General features: G+C 35.4%; 6 protein-coding genes and 1 non-coding gene across 7 annotated transcripts; 4 read left to right on the top strand and 3 right to left on the bottom strand.

Annotated features, from left to right (window-relative positions):
• Positions 1-5,706: 5,706 nt before the first annotated feature.
• Positions 5,707-6,201, top strand: CBG05434 (the record flags this gene model as incomplete). The annotated part of the gene is made up of 3 exons (XM_002633517.1): positions 5,707-5,885; positions 5,936-6,023; positions 6,073-6,201. The coding sequence occupies 3 exons, from the start codon at positions 5,707-5,709 to the stop codon at positions 6,199-6,201; spliced, it is 396 nt and encodes a 131-aa protein (XP_002633563.1).
• Positions 6,202-7,103: 902 nt separating this feature from the next.
• CBG05435 lies at positions 7,104-7,629 on the bottom strand (the record flags this gene model as incomplete). The annotated part of the gene is made up of 5 exons (XM_002633518.2): positions 7,104-7,159; positions 7,215-7,262; positions 7,313-7,373; positions 7,417-7,478; positions 7,581-7,629. The coding sequence occupies 5 exons, from the start codon at positions 7,627-7,629 to the stop codon at positions 7,104-7,106; spliced, it is 276 nt and encodes a 91-aa protein (XP_002633564.2).
• A 714-nt stretch (positions 7,630-8,343) lies between these two features.
• CBG05436 lies at positions 8,344-9,371 on the top strand (the record flags this gene model as incomplete). The annotated part of the gene is made up of 6 exons (XM_002633519.1): positions 8,344-8,451; positions 8,498-8,557; positions 8,605-8,784; positions 8,831-9,031; positions 9,198-9,287; positions 9,336-9,371. 6 exons carry the CDS (start codon positions 8,344-8,346, stop codon positions 9,369-9,371), a joined length of 675 nt encoding a protein of 224 aa, XP_002633565.1.
• CBG28927 lies at positions 9,071-9,143 on the bottom strand. Its single transcript has one exon. It is a non-coding gene (tRNA).
• Positions 9,372-10,141: 770 nt separating the features above from the next.
• Positions 10,142-11,801, top strand: CBG05437 (the record flags this gene model as incomplete). The annotated part of the gene is made up of 3 exons (XM_002633520.1): positions 10,142-10,572; positions 10,618-11,311; positions 11,505-11,801. 3 exons carry the CDS (start codon positions 10,142-10,144, stop codon positions 11,799-11,801), a joined length of 1,422 nt encoding a protein of 473 aa, XP_002633566.1.
• Positions 11,802-13,142: 1,341 nt separating this feature from the next.
• On the top strand, positions 13,143-13,962 carry CBG26375 (the record flags this gene model as incomplete). The annotated part of the gene is made up of 2 exons (XM_045235405.1): positions 13,143-13,418; positions 13,558-13,962. The coding sequence occupies 2 exons, from the start codon at positions 13,143-13,145 to the stop codon at positions 13,960-13,962; spliced, it is 681 nt and encodes a 226-aa protein (XP_045098438.1).
• Positions 13,963-14,207: 245 nt separating this feature from the next.
• On the bottom strand, positions 14,208-18,171 carry Cbr-acr-25 (the record flags this gene model as incomplete). The annotated part of the gene is made up of 9 exons (XM_045235404.1): positions 14,208-14,378; positions 14,853-15,105; positions 15,152-15,348; positions 15,431-15,540; positions 15,720-15,812; positions 15,856-15,957; positions 16,002-16,175; positions 17,680-18,030; positions 18,093-18,171. 9 exons carry the CDS (start codon positions 18,169-18,171, stop codon positions 14,208-14,210), a joined length of 1,530 nt encoding a protein of 509 aa, XP_045092942.1.
• Between the last annotated feature and the right edge of the window lie 3,943 nt (positions 18,172-22,114).

The following is a 22,114-nucleotide window of genomic DNA, read 5'->3' as shown; positions in this document are numbered from 1 at the left end:
AGAGGTGGGCTTCAAATAGAGGTGGGCTTCAAATAGAGGTGGGCTTCAAATAGAGGTGGGCTTCTATTAGAGGAAATACGGTATTTTTGTCCTATATAGTCAATGACCAAAAAATTAAGCTAAAAAGCTGAATCTCTGAAAGAAGGTGTTCAGCGGTTTCAAGAAAATTATGTTTACTCCTGAAAAAGTATAAAATGCAAAAGCGTGAACATATCATTTTAGGGGGGGGATTGTTTGGAAGGCGAATCGACGAAGACCACTCATGGAATGGAATGAAATGGAAAGAAATTCTGAAATTCGAATTTTCGCTGTTTAAGATCATGATAAATTTCGTAGAATTTCGAAAAGAATATTACCTCCCCGATTTTTTCATGGGAAATTCAACAAAATTTTTTTGAATTACTGACATAAAGTTTGAAAAACAAATGAAACCTGAAAAAAAGTTATTAAGACAAATTAGAAAAATTTTGGAGCCCAAAAAAATTTTTTGTTCTCGGAACATTTTTTCATGAAAAGAATGTTGGCTCCAAAAAAAATAAAATTAGTAAATGCGACAGTGTGAACAAATTATCTCAGGAGAGGATAATTTAGAAGGCGAATCGACGAGGACAACTCATGGAATCGAATGAAATGGAAATAAATTCTGAAATTTAAATTTTTGTTGTTTCAGGTTATCCTTAATTGCGTAGAATAGTTTCGAAATTCAGTAATCCCACACCTCCCACCTTTCTAGAAGTGTAACACATTTCTGCGACTACCGAAAAAATAGAACGGCCCCCAAACAGTGGAATTTGAACTCAATTATCTCAGTTCCTATCCAAGATAGAAAAACTGATCAAATATTTGTGATAATATAATTAACAATGTATCAGATCGCAACTTTTTTATACCTTTGACAGGTAGTAAGGGGACTCTTCCGGTTTTACGGTGTTTATTATTTTTTACGGTGTTTATTATTTTAACTGTCACATGACTGGAAGCAACTGTTACATTACTGGAAGCTACTTTTTCAACAGATTACTAAAGTTTTGAAACCGAAAAAAGTTTTTCGGGAACTTCTGGAAAATCGCGATTTCCAGAAAATAATGATTGCTCTAGAATATAATATTAAATCCAATATTAGGATTATATGAGTATACGATAGAATGGAAGACGACTCGAAAAGAGAGCTTTTTAGTAACAAAAACATTTCATAAAAATACAGTTTCATGAATTAATTTAATAAATAATTAGTGAGATATTTTTGTTTCAAACATGATTTTATGGAAATTATAAACTAACTTTTCGACAACCTTTCCTCGAATTTCCAAAAATTCTTCCAAACCAAAAAGACCAATCATGAAACAACAAAACACACAAACGATCAGCCCTCAATAATTGTTCTCAACCAGATTCCGAAATTCCGAACCCCCCAAAAACAGTCACATGTATCAGTTAGACGGTTTCAAGTTTCGAAAGTCATGTCCTCACAGAAAATGAACATAATCTTCTGCTTCTTCGGTAACACTCTGTTTATCACTCAATCATTCCCTCTTTTCCTCTCCATCTCTGCGTCTCTCCTAATCCCACACTCTTTTGAGATGATCTTTCTCAAAAACTGACCAGAAAAATGGAACGGGTTCTCTCTTTTTTTTTATTCGATCGTCTAGATCACTTGTATAAGGAGGAAGACGTGTGAATCACGCAATTTTTCTGTGTTGATACATGACGAAAGAGAAAATTAAGAAGAGAAAGTGGGGGAAATCCTAAAAATACAGTATATGTCTTGTCTTTGCCCCCTGATTTTCTGAAATTTCCTAATTTATGTGATAGAAATATTGGAGAGAACAAAGTAATCAAGTTGTGTAGTAAACAAAAAGAATTGACAATAAGCGAGACAAGAAAAATGAGAAAATGAAATGAAAAGAATAGGTGGTCAAGAAGAAGAATGGAGGAATCATTTGAATGATGTTGATTATAAGATGATAATGGGGACAAAAAATGTTTGCAAGAAAGGAGTGAGAGAAGAAGTGACTAGCTAGGATTGTAAAATTTCTGGATTGTTTAGCTTCTAAGACATATAAACCCCTTTCTGGAACTATCATCTGAAATTCTCATAATTCCAAAATTATTTTTAAAAAACACTGCTTCGAATTTAGGTCAACATTTAAAACGAATCTTCAGATATACTAATGGGTGAGGATTCCTGAAGAACCTGAAAATCTAGAATGTTCCCTCTCAAAAACTAAGCTACAAAGGAGGGAAATATTGGTTTTGAAGGCCAGCAGATGTCCATCATCATCGTCATCAGCAGAAGTCAAACTGAAAAAAATAGACACGCCCTTCGAACATTCTTTTCTTCCCTTTTCTCCTTACTTGACGCCTTCTGTATGTTTCTTCTCCTTGTAATCTGAGTCATTGTGACCAGAAATAGTTGAGGACGAAATGGCCGAAAAAAGACGATGCGGGAGAGAATGGGTGGGGCGGAAATGGGGTTGTTGGTTGGAAAAAAAATCAGTTACCACCCATCGAATTGATGAGAAAAGGGGAAAGGTCACGAAGTTGGGAAGAGAAAGAGAAAGAAGGAGAAGAAGAATGGGCAAGATGGGAGATCAGTACAATCAAGAAACATACAAAACTCCTTACATGAAACATTTGAGCTGGTATTGAAAGGAATAATTAGAGTTCAAAGAAGTATAAATTGGACAACTTACGGAAGACAAGATAATAGTGAACTCTTAAAAACAGAAAAGAAATAAATGTACACATTTATAAACAGATAATATTTCAAATCTGAAAAAGATTATGCCAAAGAATCCTAGCTGGTTTCTTTTCGTTTCTCAAAGTATGATTTTTTTTTGCTGAAAATTCATGGCAACTTGAAAAACCGTACTTGTAACGCGCCGAGCCGAGTTTTTTTTTCCAATTTTCGGAAACCCGGCCCGGCCCGGTGACAGATTGCATTTTTACAAAAACGATTTTAAGAGCAAGTGAAATCCATTTTTCCGTTTTGATCAAAAATTTGAAAGCCGAGAAAAGCTATAGCAGACAAATACGAACAAACAAACAGTTTTGGAAAGAACATATATTAAGAGCTCAGAATTTGGCTTAAAACTATTATAAATTATTTTTGCTGCCTGAAATAGTGGGCCGTGCGCGGGCCCAGGCCGGTCCGTTATTTTACAAGTAGGCTTACCACAACATAGAAAAGTTTATGTTACATTGCGCATGATCCTTTGAAACATTTTGCCATGATATTTAATGGAAATTTTGAGGCAGAAAAAATATTTTTAAATTTTTTTTGGAATTGTTTTGTTCTTTTGTTTTACTAATTGCCGGATATCAGAAATATATCGGTAGTTGTATGGAATAATAATTTACTCAAATTAATTCAACGCTGCATCGGAATACTGTTTCTCTTTTATGTTTTCTGAAAGATGTTTTTCAAAAATTCAAACCCGCACTGTTTCAGAATGTTCATATTTCTACTTATTTGTTAGGAAGGGGCTGTTTCTTTGATACACACTCCTTATCTGATTGTCTTTCTCGAATCTGATTCCGAAGACTAGAAATTTACTGTGATAATTTGACGGGATCAGTTCAGTTTTTTTTGTAAATTACTATTCATTTTGTTTATGGAAGCTATTCTTGTTGTTTGATATTAGAATCCAATGAGCCATGATATCTTTTTTTCTATTATTGAAAATAAAAATTGTAGCCTGGTACAAATCTTTATTTACTTCTTTTCCCAATTTCTGCTCACAAACACTGACTGGAATCTTTATTGTTCTGTTCATGATTTCTTCCTCTACAAAAAATCCCCGAATTCCAATATTATTGAATTCCCCATAACAATGATTTTACTTCTACAATCGAAACTACTCAAATCGAAAGTACCAGTTTTTTCTCATAACCATCCTTCAATCACCCTCTCACCTCTTGGTGTCCATCCGCATTCTTCCGATCCAATCCCACTCGTATCCCTCTTTCCCTCTTTCTTTCTCTCATCACCCTCTTCATTTGCATATACTGTCTCTCTTTTCCTCTTTGGCAATTTTCCAAATGTCTGTGTCTCTTGTTTGTCATTGCAATCTCTTGGTTTTCTCGGAGACAACAAGAAGAGAAAAGGGATCAATATGCGCTCCTCTGCACCCAAGATGTTTCGATTTTTAGTGGATTTTGGTGACGAAATTCCTTTGGAAATTGTGACTCATCTACGCTGGTGACCTTGTTAGGAATGTGGCAAGAATATTGTTATTGAAAGAACTTGGATTTTGTTCTTGAACTTGGCTGTTTGAAACAGTAAATTTTAGTTATCTTTTTTTCAAGTATTTGTCTTTTTTTACACAAAAATCCAAATTTCGAGCTGTTCCTCTTTTGATAAGTTTTCAAAACTCTGATCAAACTTCTTATCACCTCATCCTTATCCTTCTTTTCTCACCCTCATCCCCCATTTTTCTCCCACAAATCATAAAAAATGTGTCATCGTTCTAATTTTTGTCGTCCATAGGCGAGTTGAAAAAGAAAATACGAAATTTGAGAAATACTGTACTCCCTCCGAAACGATCAGAAAATAAAAGAGAGAATACACATTCTCAAGTGCATCAAAACGTTTTCGGTGGGTTACCGACTCGCTCGATGAGAGCGCATCTCTTTTTTGTGACTCATTTATTTTGAAAACCATTTTTGAGAGGAGGATTAATATATCGTGTGAGCTCTGGAAAAAAGCTGTGAAATCTTTAAGGAGAAAGTGTGAATATAAAGTCGTAATGATGATTTTTTGATGGACTTTTTTGACCCAGATCTCACCGAATTGTGAAAATCGAGTCAACATTTTTTTCTCAAAATTTCATTTGAAGCTTTGAAGCTGATTTTGTCAGCTATTGTTATCATTGTTTTTATTTTTCATGCTAAACCAATATACCGTAAAGCCTGTGTTAGAAGGCCCTCAAACTGCCAAGTTTGAGCTCAATTATCTCAATTCCCATACAAGATACCTAAAATCTGTTAACAGAAAATATTGCTAATGTTATGATGAACAATTATCAATTGACAATTTTTTTTAATATCCTTGAGAAGCGAAGTAAAAAGAAGCGAAGTAAATAGACTCAAGTTAAAAATTAGGGGACCTTATTGCAGGTTTTATGATAGTTTTTATTAGGTAGAAAATGATTTAGCTCCAAAAAAAATTGCTTAAATATTTTTTTGGTTCAGCCTATAACAAGTATCGGACATAATGTAGAGAACTAGTTGGACAGTGCAAATTAGCTTCAATTGAAAATGGTATAGAAAAGATAGATTCTCTGTTTCATAGTTGTTATGTAAGATGAAACACGTAATACACAACAGTTGCACCATTTTTATCTAACAGCAATTAACAAACTCTGTGGATAATTATGTATTCTGTAGTTAAGCTCATCACGATTTTGTAGGAAACCACGCCGATGGTACGCCATTTTTCTGAAGCATTTTCAGCTGGCTTCACAAGTTTTAGTGCTCACTTTTTGCCTTATCACTGATAAACCTTCCTTTTGTTTGTTCCGACAATGAATCACTGACCTTCTTCTCAACCAAACAACTATTTCTTTTTCGTATGGAATAATTCATATAACATTCCCTCTCTTCTTTTTTTCTCATCACTATGGTAACTGCCAGGTGAAACGTTTCGCTTCAATGGTCTTGTAACTTCGTCCCTCACTCTTCTAATTTTCAGATCGATGAGCTGAAATGGCGTGTTCATCAGCTTCGTGGAAAGATCAGGATCCGTACAGTGCTCCAGGACCGCTGGGAGCCCGTTACGATGACAGCCCTCTTCATCTGGATATCCAGTTGGTAGTTCCTGGGATTCGACCAAAAAGCTTCTATCGAGCAGCCAATACTCAAGTCAATATAAAAAGTGATCCTTTGTAAGTTGTTTCTATTTTTCACATAAATCTAATATAAAATTGTGTTTCAGTAGTATGAAATGCGTAGTAGAAATAGTGAAGATCGACAAAAAGAAGACACCTCCAGAGAAGTCAATCATCGATCGCCGATTTTTCGAGGTAACACTGGACGCTTTATTGCTAAAATTCAAGAAACTCTAAATTTCAGATCCAACGATTTCCGTCTGAAATCGAAGACATCACATGGAAACTCAAAAAAGATTGCTGTCATCTGACAATCAAAAAGAAGGCAACACAGTCTTGGGAAAACCAAATGTCGCAGTTTGGAATGACATAAAAAGTATATATGATATATTGCTAAATTTGAATATGAACCTGAATTTTGTACCTAATGTTTTAAAAGTTTCCATTTTCGGTCTCTCTTTGTTCCTCAATAATTGTTCTCAATAGAGCACACTTTGATATTAACTACAGACCTCTGTTCGATATTAACTTTGCTTTGATTCCAATAATAAATTTATTCATCTAAAACTTTGTTTATAAATGCAATTTTACGAAAATTATCAAAAATTGGTAACTTGTTTGAAAATCTGAAAAAAAAACAGTCGGTGCGATAAAGCTTATTTTCTTGAGGTTTCCTTCCGCGAGGCCGTGAGAACGTCTTGAAGTACCGTAAGACATATAAAACAATGACCGCCTAGCTTTTAATTTTAGCCCAATTATCTTGGTTTCTGTGAAAGATATCAAACAATTGTCAAATGATATAATGTTGGTGATATTATGATAAATAATTAACCTGTTTAATGTTTTGATATATTTCAAAGGAAACGAGATAATTGAAACGAGGTTGAACTTCTCAAAAAAGTAGTATTATTTCATTTTTATTGAAAGTTTCAAAAGTTTCTGTTTCTCAAACTTTTTGAGTTTCAAGTGTTATGTATCATTCAGTGTATACTCGGGCGTCGCCGGCAACTTCTGGCCGGAGGCTGGTCGGCTTCAGGACGGAACTTGGTCAGATTCCGGCAAAGACATTGTGGGAAGCCGACCAGGATCCGACAAACTACCGGCCAACTTCCGACCTCCTAACAGCAGGGGCCGGTTCGGTTCGCGTTTATTGATGTTTTTATATAGAAACAGCGCATTATGTAGAATTGTATTTATTAAAGAAAAGAATTATACATGAAAATGAACAAAATTAGGGGAAAATACAGAAAATTAAGAAAATCATGATTTAGATTGTTAAATTTTGAAGATGTCGCTGTGAATCGTGACGAATATGAGAGAAGAGGCTTTGCCTGAAATGTGAATAAAATTAGATATAATTCAGAAAATAGAATTTATATGATTAACTTTCTTGTCTTTCTTCGAATTTTCTAGCATCCAGTTTCTTTTTGATTCCTGGAAACAAAACTTCCAAAAATACAGTTTTTTTTCAACAAATAATTAACTTCCAGTTGCGATATCTCCTAAGCACTTGACATTAAAAATGTTGACTTGAATTTTATTTATCTGAAAAATTTAAATTATGACAAGAATTCAAAGAATAAATTACCTGATAAGTTTCGTACTCTTTTTTTCGAGACCATCGTCTGTTATTGTCTCCGAAGTACTTGTCTGAAAAAAATGCTACAAAAATTGAAAGGATGCAACTTTAAAACAAAGTTTTTAGGGAAACGGCAAGAAAAATAGAAAACTAATTCAAAATGAGTGAAGCACGCGCCGCATAACACGCAGCGCCTTCAAATTCCGGCCAAAATCCGATCATTGTCCGTCCCACTGCTGCGGTGGGCAGCTTCTGACCAAAAGCTGACCAAGATCCGTCCAAAAGCCGAACCCCCTCAACTTCCGGCCAGAAGTTGCAAGCCGACAGCCGAGTACTCTGACTCTGATTCGAATAGGAAGCTTATTCACTTCAGAAACTTTTATAAAAACTAAAATTTTACGAAAAGTTACTAAATCAACAGGGATAATTTATTTGAAATTATGACAATAGGAAAAATTGGATGCAAAGTAGGTTGAAATTCTTGGAGAAAGTCTTGAAGTGTTATAATTATAATGTCACTTTGCACTGAAAGTTTTAAAAAATGTTTCTGTTTCTCAAACTTTTAAAATTCCAAGTGAAAAGTACAATTCATTCAATATTTAGTTGCGTACCCTTCAACAAAAATATTTCTCGCTCTCTGAACTAAAGCAACGTTCTACAATTCCGGATTGTCTCCAACTAGTACTTCTTCCTCCCCTCCAAAACTTTGCTCCAACAACCATCTGTCAGAACAAACAATACCTATTCTTGTTCATGCCGCGTCTCTTCATCTTTCATACTATTTCCCCTACCATCTGCCATCATCTTTTGCTCTCACTCTTCGTTGAATCACCCCTCCAAACTGTCTTTCTAACCCCATGACCTCGTTCCTCCTCCTTTTACTTATCCTCCCAAACATTTGCCAACATACTTCCAAATACGGAATACTAAATTAACATGGAGATCGATAAATATCTCCTACTCTTCCTAGTTTTCCTGACTTCTGAAGTGCTCTCCATTTTCTCAGATTCCTATGTTGATATGAGATTTTTGCTGGAAACAGAAGTGAGTGTTGGAAAATTTAAAAAATTCGGAATTCATGTTTTTTCAGCAACAATGCGTTTTCTTCCCAGTGCACCAACCACATGCTCAAATGGATATTGCTGTTGCAGTAAGTTTTTTGCAATGATTTTTTTTCGAAAATCTAAATTTTTCCAGGCATTAAAATTCGAATATCCATTATCTGTAGACTTGTTCAATCCATCTGGAACTTCGGCTGTTAAGACTCATAATAGTGGACGACATTATTTCAAATATCCAGAAGTTGATGGGAGTTTCCACGAAATCGGAGATTTCCAGTTATGCATTTCCAGTAAACAGATCAGACAACCAGTTCAGGTAAAGTAAAAAACTATACGATTGTTTCAACATTGTCAATTTTTAGGTTTCTCTGATAATTGTGATTCATGAGAAAAATGCGAATAACATCGATGTGGCATCGAATCTGCAAAGAATCAAATCTAACACAGGTTATGATGAGACTCAAATGACACTGCAGAAGTTTGAACAAATCACTCTGAATATTGATATGCATTTGCAAATTATGAAGACCGAACAAGCAAAAAGAGCATTTGTAGAGAAAATTGTGAGTTGTTGTTTTTCTAAAAATATAAAAAAGGCAATTTGATTTCGTGCGGGCTCGAACCGCCGACCTTCTGTGTGTTAGATAGATGTAATAACCACTACAGCACGAGATCGCACAGTCTACTTATCAATTGATAAACGTAAAATATTATTGTGAATATTTTCAGGACCGACAACATATTGAAACTGCATTTGAGATGATCAACTTTTGGCATATAATGCGAGTTTTCTTGGTTGTTTTTATTGCTGGATTTCAGGTGATTTTTTGATAAAATGACAACAATTAAATTGTAAATTAATTACAGGTCCATGCTATTCGATCACTGCTCACTACAAAATAATTGATGTCAACGTGTTTCAGAAAAACGGGTTTCAACATAAAGGGATCTCAAAATGTTCACTTAACCCAAATTTTGTGACCAGTGATTTTTTAAAACACAAAAGTTTAATAATATTTTTCGTTGATATTTTTCTATGTCCATATGCAAAATGACAATAGTAAATTTTAATCTTTCTGAAACTTCAGGAGATAATATGCTCAAAACTTGGCTCTGAATTTTTTTTTCTGATTTTTATCGGAATTCTTTGTTTTCTTAGGAAGTCTGAAATTTGTTTTAATTATTTTTCGCAAATTTTTGATCTCAAAATGTGATCTACCCGCCAAACTCTTTCTCCTTTCGGGGAAAAAATCGTTTTCCATAATTGCTTTTTTCTCAGTTTTCCATTTTCTGTGTAATTTTTTTTTTGAAAAAGTAATTTTTAAATTTACTTCATAATTCCGATTTATTTGCAAAATATACTAAGAAACGTTCAATAGAAGAGCCCCACACTATCAAATTTAAGGTCAATTATATCAATTCCTATGCAAGATATCCAATAATGGTCAACAGACAAAGAAATCTGATATTATGATAAACCGTTTATCAGTTGACCACTTTTTTGTATCTTTAACTGGAACCGATAATTATTGGCTCAAAGTTTGAAGTTTGGGAGCTCTTCTATTACAGGTTTTACAGTAATTCCATGCAAATTGTTTCATTAGTGATTTCAACTTCGTCTATTTCAATTCTTTTAACCAAAATTTCAAAAATGAAATGTCCAATTTTCCAGAATGGTTCTCCACCGTTTTCTTCGAGATGTGGAATCCCGAAACATTCTTCTCCAATATGAATTCCATAAAAAGAACTCACCTAGACTGGCTCACCAGAACTTGTGTCAAATGACAAGCTGGAAAAAGATAGTGGAACAAGAAGAGAAACCATACTGTAGATGGGACAGAATACCACTTTTCGATGACACAACAACGAGTCGATTCAAACAAGACAAAGAGGAAGAAGAGAAAGAAGACCCAGTCCCAGAAGAAGAAAAAGAGTTTGATATATCGAAAGCATATTATAAAGAAGAGAGTATATCATTCGAGAAGGTTTCATTTATATTCAAGGAGTTTCAAAATGGGAATTTTGAAGTTGAGCCGATATTGCATCCGATTTTAAAAGATCTATCGGAAGATTCGGTTGAATATATTGGATTATCGTCGATTCCGTGAGTTGATCCGTTTATTTTGAAATCTGGAAATCATATTTTCAGACGATTCACCAAACTTCACCATTCCAATAAATGCTATCATTTTGCGATGACTCATCTCAAACTAGTAACCCATGGAGCATCTATTCTTAAACTTGTAACATTCCATGAAGAAGAGCCAAATTCCAAACTTCGCATAGAATACTGGCAAACAAGGGATGGATGCTTTGTTTGGTGTGGGCACGATGTGAAATTCGTCGAGAAAAAATTTCACTATACTCTGGCAACGATCGATTTTATGATTGCAACCAGATACATGTCAAGACCATTGGTTGAAATTGATTTTGATATTCAACAATGGAACGGTTGGGATTGCAGAGAACGTCCGGATTTGGGATTCGTATGGACTGTCTGGGATACTTTTCTGTACAATAAGAGCCTCAACATCCATGCGGAAATATTCAGAATGACTGTTAGTAAGACAGATAGAGACGAGAAGAGACTTTCGCTGATTCGATTTGTGAAACCTCGACTTTTGGAAGTTATCATTTTAAAAGTATGGGACGATAGACATATGGGATGTAAAGACAAAGATGAGCCATTCAAATTCAAAGATATTTATAACACCAAACAGTGGAAAAGGGCATTTTGTGTGGATATTCGAGATAAAATGATTCAAAAGAACTTTTCGGCTTATCCGGGATTCCAGCAAATTCAGATGACAATGAAGGAAGAAGAGTTGATGGATTTGAAAGAGGTAATTTTTTTAACTTTTGAAGAATTGCATTCCCAAGAAATATTTTAACCGTTTTCAATAGCGGTGAAATTCGAAACACAAAATTTGGCTTCATTCTTTGTGCAGTAACATGACCACTAATAACTAAATTAAAATTTGTTCAAGTCGATCTAAATATTGAATTTATTTACGATAACAAAATTAAATTTTACAGGCATTTGCTGAAAATCCATCTCAATACTGCGAAATTCAAGTAATCCCTCAATTGGACTTGGAAAGATGCCTAGAATTGATTTCTGATCCCAAAATGAATCTCGAAAAGTTTGAAGGAAACAAGTATAGAGCACCAGCAAAGTCTTCAGAAGAATTGGGTCATCACTTCTTGGTCATGGAAATCAAAAACTATATTTCTCACACGAGGATGCCAGTAACACAAATTAATTTCGAGATTCGAGTGACGAAACGACAAGCAGAAGAGTCTCCAGAAAAATGTTTGGTTGTGAAGAAATAATCGTTTTTCTTTTTTCTTTTAAGTTTTGTACTAAGAATTCTGTAACAATTTCCTTGTATTTTTTGTTCAATTTTGAATCGATTTTCCAATTTTTCCACTTAAATGAAGGAATTTAAAATTTTGTTTTCCGAGCAAAGGTGAAAACATGATCAAAACTTACATTTGCAGTTTCAGATGGGATTCAATTAAAAACTTTTCGGATCAGTTTTGATCGGACAGTATTTTCGTTGTAGGGTTAGTTTCAGGTAAATTTCCGAAAGTGGGGTTTCAATGCTTTTAATTTTGCAAATTTTCCAAAACGATGAATGTTGATAATTGCAAGAATTATAAAATACACAGGGTGGTGCATAATTACCCCGGAATAAAGTTTGTACTAGCTTTAAACTTCGGTTAAGCGAAATACTGTGCCCAAATTAGGAGTGCGAAAATTCAAATATCTTATCAGTACACTGACCAAGTTTCAAATCATTTGATCAACTTTGAGCTGAATTATCACTTAGCAAAGTTGCTCTATCTCATGAAAACCACAACGGCAAACAAACGGAACAATACCTAGACTTGAGAAATTGCTTTGAAAATTTCAGTTGATTAGAACCAAACGAAAAAATACATTTCTACTAATTTTTGTGCTACCAAGATACTTATGTCTAGAAATATACCCGTTTCTATCAGTCCTGGTAATTCTGCGCCAACTTGTAAATTAATGAAAGTCAAAAATCAAATTCGTATATGAAAAATCAATTGAAAACAAAACAACCGGGTTCTGCAGCCTTCGCAAATGAATAGCCTATTTCCGGCTGATGACATCATTGTCTACACTTTTGCGTTCACTTCTCAATCTGCACGTTTTGCTCATAGGAGGTTACATAGTTAGATCCCTTTTGAACTAAAAAAGACCACATACGCTGGGAGAACCTCTTTTTGGAATCAATCTCATTTCCATTCTCACTTCATCAAGCTTCTCCATCTGGTCTTGAGTAAAATATATCTATTCCCATCCATCGTCTGCACAGCCTTCTTCACTTATTTTTTCTACCCATTTTCTCTTTATAATTATAGCCGATTTTTGAATTACTTTTTTTTTCCAATAATTACAAACCTAAAATGGCTAACTTTATTTGCCTAATCATAAAAACATTTTTGTGTTTGTCTACAAAACGAAATTGAGCCTATTTTCCATATGTCCTCATTAGGACCTTTGCATTATTTTCCCACAGCTCCTTTCTTCGTCTTCTGAAGACACTCTTCTTTTCTTTTTCACCTCTTTTTTTAGAAGGCGTGGTTCGAGCAACAGCAGAAGAAGACGGGAAGAAACTAAGCTCATTCATTCTTCTTTCCACGATGCCTTGCGTTGAGAACAGCTCCGCTTCATTGGCCGTCGTCCAAAAGGACCTCGCTTTTTGGAGGGCACATGAAGCCAGTTTCGATTTCGATGCATGGTGTGTTCTCATTCCGTTGGGATACTTTTTCCTGATTATTACACTGTATTCACAACGGAACATGCCAAAATTTCGATTGACTCGAGACCACTTTGTGCGAATCAAGATTTTGACTGCGGCTTTCTACATGACATGGTACCTCTCGATTCCATGCTTTTTGACATTCCAGAAATATCGGGTGAGTTTTCATTTGATTTTTGATTTTTCAAGAAGTCTAGACACATTTATTTTGTACTCTTGAGAGTTTCCTGGCTGTGCCTAGCAACCCGAGAATTCGACGTTGAAAGTCAACATGAAAAACGAATACAATTTTCCAGGGAGTCTTCTTCGCTATCCACATTGTCTCTTTTGCCGGATTGGGAACTGTGGTCCGAATGGGAATTCAACCAAAGCAGTACACACTCGCCGTGGACTATACCGAATCACTAGGCACCGCTCGTACCATGTTCGTCATGGGTTGTTTTATTTTCATTGAGACTGTGAACGCTGTCAATTCTCCAAGATTCCGATATTTCGAGTGCCCAGAGTCTTGGCTTGTGGTAGTGGAAGATATAAGCTTCAAATTAATGGTCTTCTCCCATTCTATTGCCTATTTTGTGGTTAAGAGCATGTGGTGTGCTCTTCGTGCCGAAAAACTTTCGATTTGCAAGAATGAGAAAGTTGTCGGAAAACTGGTGAAGAGAGAAAACGCATGGATCGAGCTGTACGACACACCACACTAGGATGGACGAAAATCGAAAATTAATACTCTCACACCTACAATTTATTTCTGACAGCTTTTGCTCCCTCGCTCTTTTCTTTTACACTTTCTTTTGCTTTTTTTCTTTTTGGGCTCAAATAAAAAATTGGGAAAAAATAGTTTATAAAAGATCTACAGGATTTCTAGGCCTCCAATAACAATAGTAAAAACATCAATATGAGAAGTTGTACCCGAATAAAAAAGACAAAAAAAACGAAACAAAAAAAGTTAGAAAGATCTGGTAATGTTTGGAACTGAAGCAAATAGAGCAACTGTGGAGCCAAATAAGAATCCGGTGAAGATGACCATACAAATACGGTCCACTACCATGGCGGAGAACTTCCAGTCATCTTCGATTTTCTTGGATTTTTCTCTTTCTCGAATATGTTTGTTGATCTCCTGAAAACAAAAAACTTTGATTGAAATTTTTGCTGTTTCAGGAAGGTGTGAAAGGTCAGCTAACATCCAGTTTCAGCTACAGTATTTTTAGGCAGTAGTTTTATTTAAGAGGTTGGAGGGATATTTCGAAAACATTTTTTCGAAATTCGGTTCATATAACTTATGATAAAGGACCCTCGACGAGTTGAACTTGTGGGAACACCAGTGGAGGTGCAGCAGCTGAGCTTGGGTATGGATACGTCAGAATACATACCCTAACTCCGAAAAATCCAATGTCTCCCCTCCTTTAAGCTCTATAACTTTTCGAAAACGTTCAAAAATTAGTGTTAGAGACGTGAAACACGAGAAAATGAGCTAACGTTTCTATTGCCCAAATCAAAACCTATCTTCTGTGATTGAACCCGAAGATTTCAATTTTTTGATTGATTCGAAGAAATCTAACAAAGTTTGAAATTTATAGTCAAATTGACTCACCGATAAATGTCCATGAACTTGTTGTAAAACTAAAAGCTGTGCAATCTGCTCAACAGGCACTCGATTTCCCATTCGATTCGACGCATTCCACCATAAATGAGCGGGTGTTGGTGGGGGTTGAGGGTTTGACCTCCAAGCTGGTGGCTCATCCATTGATTCTAAATCATCTTCTTCACAAATGACCTCATCTGGAGGTAACGATCGATCTGTTTCATCGTTCACTTCATCGACAATTGTCACGCGGCGAGGGAATCTGAAACAGAAATCTCGAAAAGTTGGAGGAGAATTAGAAATCCTACGTCGGTGTTGGCTTATTGGATTCGACTGTAATCTGACTGATAAGTGTGGCAATTCTCTGTTGGTCTAGCCTTGTCTGTCTCTCTTCGAACTCGTCATCTGAATCGTCTTCTCTTACTATTCTTCCTCTTCTAGCAACGAATCCAGGACGACGCATCATCAGAAGCCATGGAATCCATTCAAGCATCAGTAGGCGGAACTAAATTAAAACATGTTTCAAGTAGTAAAGTTATTTCAAGTTTTTGAAGTAACAAGAATTGTTCCATACAAGTATAACTCACCGTTCGATTCATCTGGTGCGACTTTCCAGTTCTATGATGGAAATTAAGAGCCAAAGTTGTCGCTGTCACACAGCACGCACATGTAAAAAGACATACGGCAAAGAATGCACCTAAACGAAAAATATGAGCATTTTGAACTCTAAATTCAGGTGGCCTTACTCAGAAACGGCACGGCTTCAGAAGTAGGTGGTGATAATTCGGCTACGTAGTTTTGAAAAATGCATATTGAGAGCATGATGGTAATTTCTGAGTAAGGAATAGAGATTTCCAACTATAAAGATTTTCTTACGAAGTGACATTTTTTCACCAGCATCGGGTGGGAAAGTGAATCCAACGAGAGTGAGCATAGTGATTAGAATACAAGGCAGGATCAAGTTAAATGCTGAAAGGATACTGAATGTTTGGAACAGTTTGTGTTAACCAACCATAATACAAGGCTCTTCTCCGAATGACAAAAGTGAAAACGACGTCGTAATAAGGTTCTGGACAGCATTGATAGTATTGAATGTTTCTTTTAACTGTTGTGCCTGAACTTTCTCTAATTTTATTTAACTCGAGGATAAGCACGCACCCTCTAGAGTCCATTCTCCATTTTGCATATAATTCGAAATGTCAAAACCATTTTCGTCAATCTCTAAATTCAGTTTCGAGCCGTCAAATGTCCATGAGCCAAATTTCAAAAAGCACTCTTGGACATCAAATGGGAACCAAACGACTTGGATTTTGCACGACAAGCGGTAGAGACCTGGAAAATGGGATTTAGGCGAGATGAGAGAACAATCATTGCTAAAATAAAAATTGTGAGAATTAAGTAGACTACTAGAAACAGAGGATTACTGAAAATTTATTGTAAGTTTAGAAAAAAAATTGTAAATTTTCAAACTTCTAATCTTGTCAGTCCGCCTCTAAACGTGGTCCCGTGCTATAAATAATGAGTCTTTAATGATCATCTTCATGACATAAATATAGAAATCGATTTTTAATTTTAAAATTTTCAAGTTTATACTTTTAAGTTTATAGTGGTACTTTTAAGTTTATAGTGGTCTGAGCAAGGAGTGAACCCGAAATGTTTATTTTGAAGTTCATCACTATTGAAAACAGTAAAAATCTATTTTGTTTTAGTGATCAAATTTTCAAAAAGTTTGTGTATTTTTTCTCTCATCCAAGTACCCACATGCAATGTCTATTGTGAAAAATGTTCATGACAATCACAGACATCCAAAAGGCCTGATCAGAAATCGCGCCCCACGATAACTTTTACGCCAGACGAAATTTCATAATTTCAAAATGGACATGAAAAAAAATGGAATTGACATATTTTATATTTTTAATCAACGCTCGCTTTTCACTCACCCTTGTACGTTTGAAATATCATTTCGTATTTTATCACTATTGGAAACAGTTAAAATTTTGTTTTAATGAACAAATTTTCGAAATTTTGTGTTGCATTTTGTCTAGCTTATCCGAATAACCCACACGGAACACCTATTGGGAAAAACGTTTATAACACTTTGTTGCAACAGTAATAATTTTACCATGAAATATTCATGAGTTGATGTTTTAATTTAATAATCATTCTCATCTTAACGAAAAAACCCTATTTGAGTATCCATTTAAGACACAATCTCTGAGAAACTCGAAAACACCATGGCAATGGAAAAAATCAAAATGGTCCTAGAGGTCTGATAATGTATGTGGTGGGTATAGGGGCTACTCTAATACTTTTGACCATAATACCCACAGGCCACGCCCCCTCCTGGGCTCGTCAATTCTCAACCATTGTCTAAAAAACCTTCCCTGAAAAATCGGCTAAAATTTGAATGTTAGGAGACTTACTTTCACGAGCTTTATGAAAAATATAAAAACTATTCCTGTGAAACTTAAATGATTCCAATTTATTAGTGGACGACTATCGGAGCAAGGAGTGAATCCGAAATTTGTAATTCGAATTTAATGACTATTGAAAACAGTAAAAATATTACTTTTTGGTGATGCAAATATTCCAAAAATTTTGTTGCATTTCGTCTGACTCATCCAAATAACGCTCATGGATTATCTATTTGGAAAAATTCTCATAGCATAATGTATTTGTACCAGTAATATTTTTACTCTGGAATTAGTTATTGGGTTGATGTATGAATGTAATAATAACTCTAACTTTATCGGAACGACCACACGGATTATCCATTTAAAATACAAACCACAGATTCTTCAACTTCTTGTAACAGTAAATTATGAGATACACTTACCGGGTGGCATCCAATTGACTAATCCGTTGGGATACACCAATAAATTCGATGCATATCTACTGTCAAATTGTGGATCAGCGCTGTTATACATGAGCACATCGGGTGTCCACAGCTGTCCTTTTCGAAATCTCAAATCAGTCACTCCACCGTATTCTTCTGGTTCCCATTTCAACGAATAATCGATCCATGAAAATTTCAACCACGCATTCACATCTACCACTTGATTCTTTTCATCTACATCTACAATCTGTTGAAGAACTAATCCCATTCGAACCATTACTGCTTCGGAACTATTCTCTATTGGCCGTTCGAGTGGTTCGTAGTCTTCGAGGAGTTCTGTGTAGAGGTCGCCTGGAAAAACTAACTGAATGAAACCGTAATAAAAATTAATACTCAAAAATTCGAAAACTCACCCTCGGATTTTTGTGTGCGTCCATTTCTACCGAGTGTCAGCAGCAGACATAGGTGGAGTATGAGCCAACCAAGTTCCATAAATCATAAATACACCAGCTAACTAGAAAATGATATGTGTGTGGGATCTGGAAATTTGAAAGTTTCAAATGTACTGGGGTTGATCGGCGTAACAATTTTATAAACGGAAACTAGCATTCTGGGGAGTTTGGATTTGGGAAAAGTGAAATCTTTTTATTGTTATTGGAAATGATTAATCATAAAAAACCTGTAATAGAAGATCTTTTCATTAGGAATACTGCTTTGCTTGTATTGTATTGTCGTTTCATTTTGTCACTTCTTCTGTTTCATCGCTACATAAAAAATAGCGAATTCCATAGAAGCAACCCAAGGTTTTTTTTAACAGCAAGAATTTTCTCGCATTTGAATGTAATAGAAGAGCCCTCACACTGTAAATCTTGAGCTTTTTTTGGCTCCTATGCAAGATATCAACAATGAGTCAACTAACAAAACACTTTTGCTATTATGACAAACAAATTATCAGTTGACCACTCTGTGATATCTTTGAAAGGAACCGAGAAAAACAAAGTGGAAAATTAATTAAAAGGGGCCCTTCTATTACAGGTTTTCCATTATAAGTTGTAACCCAAAAACTATTTGCAAGCTTTATGGCTTTCGAAAGATAATGATTACTGATTCAACTGTAAAATGTAAATTTGTTTTTCATACTAACGATTGCTATCACTTTCCAAAAAGTCATGATTAATTTTTCTGCAAAATCTCAAAAAACTCAAAATCATAAACTAGAAAATAGGGCACAAGATATCAAACAAATGACACTCAATCCAAATATTATACGTCATATTTGACCCCACGATATCAAGAGTTCAATATTTTGATCTCCCGAGAACTATTCTAACCATACTTGTAACGGGCCGGGCTTTTTCCCGAATTTCGGAGGCCCGGCCCGGCCCGGCGGGCCTGTCATTCCACAAGTTTTGAAAATTTCAAAAAACACATAAGGGGGGACCCTTAGTTTTTTTTTTGATATTTTTTGATCAAACAGACAAACAATCCAAAAAGCAAAAAAAAATATAGAAAATTGTATTGAGAGCTCAAAATTCGGTTCAAAATGACAAAAATGTTTGCTACCGGGCTTTGGCGGGCCGGCCCGGAATTTTACAAGTATGATTCTAACCCTTATTCTTATAATCAGAGCTAATATTTTTTGCATGAGCATCTCAAGGAGATATGAACGAAAAGTTGTGAAAAAAGACGCCAGACAAAGCAAAAAGTGATTAGGACAAGTGTCTTTGCCCCCCGTAAATCTGTCTCCCTCTGGGATAAAGTACTGTCTCGACTTCTCTAATCAATCTCTCTGTCTCCTACACTATTTCGTCTGGATTCCTTTGTTTGCATTCTGATTTTTGCTCTAAAAGAGCCAGCAAGGAGCACTAGAGAAAACATTGATTGTTCACTTCATTACGCAAAAGAAACAGAGCATATAGTGAAGGAGAAATACACTTTTTTGCAGGAATTTGCCTGCCGATTGGACACATAAATATTTGATATTTTATTTATCGGGTTCAATTTGTTTCACATTTCAAATAAATACTGTTTCAGCGGTTTATTAGCAACGATCAGTAAAAAATATAAAAAAATAATAATATTATAATGCATGGGGAAATCGATAGATAATAATTTGGCAAGAAATGGGACCTGTACAAATAAAAAGTAAAATGACCAGACGGACCGACTAGAGTCCTGCCAAGTGGGAGAGATCAGAATATCATAAGGAATCGCTCCTACTTGCTTAGCAAAGGCCACCGGGCTGAGCTTAGAATTTATCACCTTACATACACGGTTCCACATAGACAAGTTTCTGTGAAGGAAGCAGTCAAAGTATTGTCCGTTGATTTTGAACAAATTCGGGGCTCTGTTAGAATGGCTGGGAAGAATGTAGGACGACATAGAGGGAAAATGGTATGAGTTTATAACAATTTTGTGATAGGTACGAAGAACTAGAAGAGTGCGGCGATGAAGGGTGATTAGCATAGAGAACTGGGATAGGCGATTGAATTGAAGGGCATATTACATCTCTGAAAGACTTTTCTGGTGAAAAAACGAAGAGGAGATTCTAGTTTATTGGTAAGTGTGGCATTGGATGGATCGAAAAGTTTACAACCGTATTCGAGGACCGGTCTGATGTAGGTGTCGAAGAGACGGAAATATAAACAAGGGTTTTTCGATTGGAACGTTTTCAGTATTTGGCGGTACTTGATTAGGCAATTATCAAAATAGAAACATTGTTTGGTATTTCTAATATCCTTTTTGAATATACTTTCTGTTTCAGGTTTTTGATTTCAAAATCTCCCAGTATTTTGAGTATTGATTCCTCGGGGTTTTTTTTTCAACATAATTTTCAAAAGTGGATAAACTACAGAGCAAAAGATATTCGACTCGAAAGTGAGAACAAGCAAATAGAACAACGGACGTAACTATTCGAGAGATTTTTGTGCAAAAAAAAACGAAGAAGATGGATTTTTGGAGTATGTTCAAAGTGTAGACAAATTGGTTTTCCAAAGATTATTTTCGAAGGAATGGAAAAGTAAAAATTGATATTTGTCTTAGCTAAAACTTCTTAATTGATTGTGAAAAGCGTTCATAGAACTGCTGAAACTGGAAAAAAGTAACATTCAATTCAACTGATTTTATAAAGATTCCATATACTGGTGGTGGAAAGTCGCTCAAATGTTACTGAGAAAAGAGTAAAACCATACTTGTAAAATTCCGGGCCGGCCCGCCAAAGCCCGGGCCCGGCCCGGCCGGGCCTGAGGAAAATTTCAAGGCCCGGTAGCAAAAATTTTTGTCATTTTGAACCGAATTTTGAGCTCTCAATACAATTTTCTATATTTTTTTGGGCTTTTTGGATTGTTTGTCTGTTTGATCAAAAAATATTTTAAAAAACTCGAAAAAAATTTTTTGATCGAAAAAAATCACATAAGGGTCCCCCCTTATGTGTTTTTTGAAATTTTCAAAACTTGTGGAATGACAGGCCCTCCGGGCCGGGCCGGGCCTCCGAAATTCGGGAAAAAGCCCGGCCCGTTACAAGTATGAGTAAAACAGATTTCGGTGGTATCTCTTTAGAAATTTAGAATGTGATACTGTAAAATTTTTTATTGATTTGTTTTGTCATGGAAATTTTTATAAAGAAATTCTAGAGATGGATCCTCGATTCAAACTAGAGTGTCTCCTCATTTTCTTTCAGAGTTTCGTATATTTAGAGAAAAATTTGAATTTTGAGTGGACTAGATTTTCTTAATATAATCTTCATCACTAAAAATTAAAATCTAGGCCATGACCTAAAAATTGAAATCTAGGTCATGACCTGAAAATTTAAATCTAGGCCACGACCTAAAAATTGAAATTTAGGTCATGACCTAAAATCGGAATCTAGGCCTTGACCTAGATATACTTCGGTCACGACCTAAAAACCGGAATCTAGGTCACGACCGAAAATTGAAATCTAGGTCGTGGCCTAAAAATTCATATCGAGGTGATGGCCAAAAAATCAAATTCGAGGTCATGACCTAATTAATGTAATTTTTTCAAAATCAAACATCCATATCTTCTTTTTTGATGCCCTCTTCAACTTTTTTTTCTATCCCTTTCAGCTCAGAAATTCAATTCGACTTGGCTCAATTTCAGTTCAAAATATCATCATATCCAGTGTCTTCTTACCATTGAATGAGACACCGTCAAAACAATATGTGCAGTGGTGCATAGACTATTTCTGTCCTCTTCTTCCCGAAATTTCTTCTCTTTTTTAAAAATTCTGGAAACTTTCTTTTTCTGGATCACTATTTCAAAGTGGGCGGGAAGTAGAAAAGAATGCCTTTTTCTGTATTTTTTACCTTCAACACCCTCCTATTCTGTTTCTGCCTCGTCAGTCTTCTTCCGCTTTTTTCAGGATTTCAGAAAACCGAGAATAAGAAAAGGAACAAGAAGAAAAAATAGGTGGTGT

Source organism: Caenorhabditis briggsae (assembly GCF_000004555.2).
Source record: "Caenorhabditis briggsae complete genome, chrIV, whole genome shotgun sequence".
Lineage (NCBI taxonomy): Eukaryota > Metazoa > Nematoda > Chromadorea > Rhabditida > Rhabditidae > Caenorhabditis > Caenorhabditis briggsae.
This window is presented reverse-complemented; position numbering and strand designations above follow the sequence as displayed.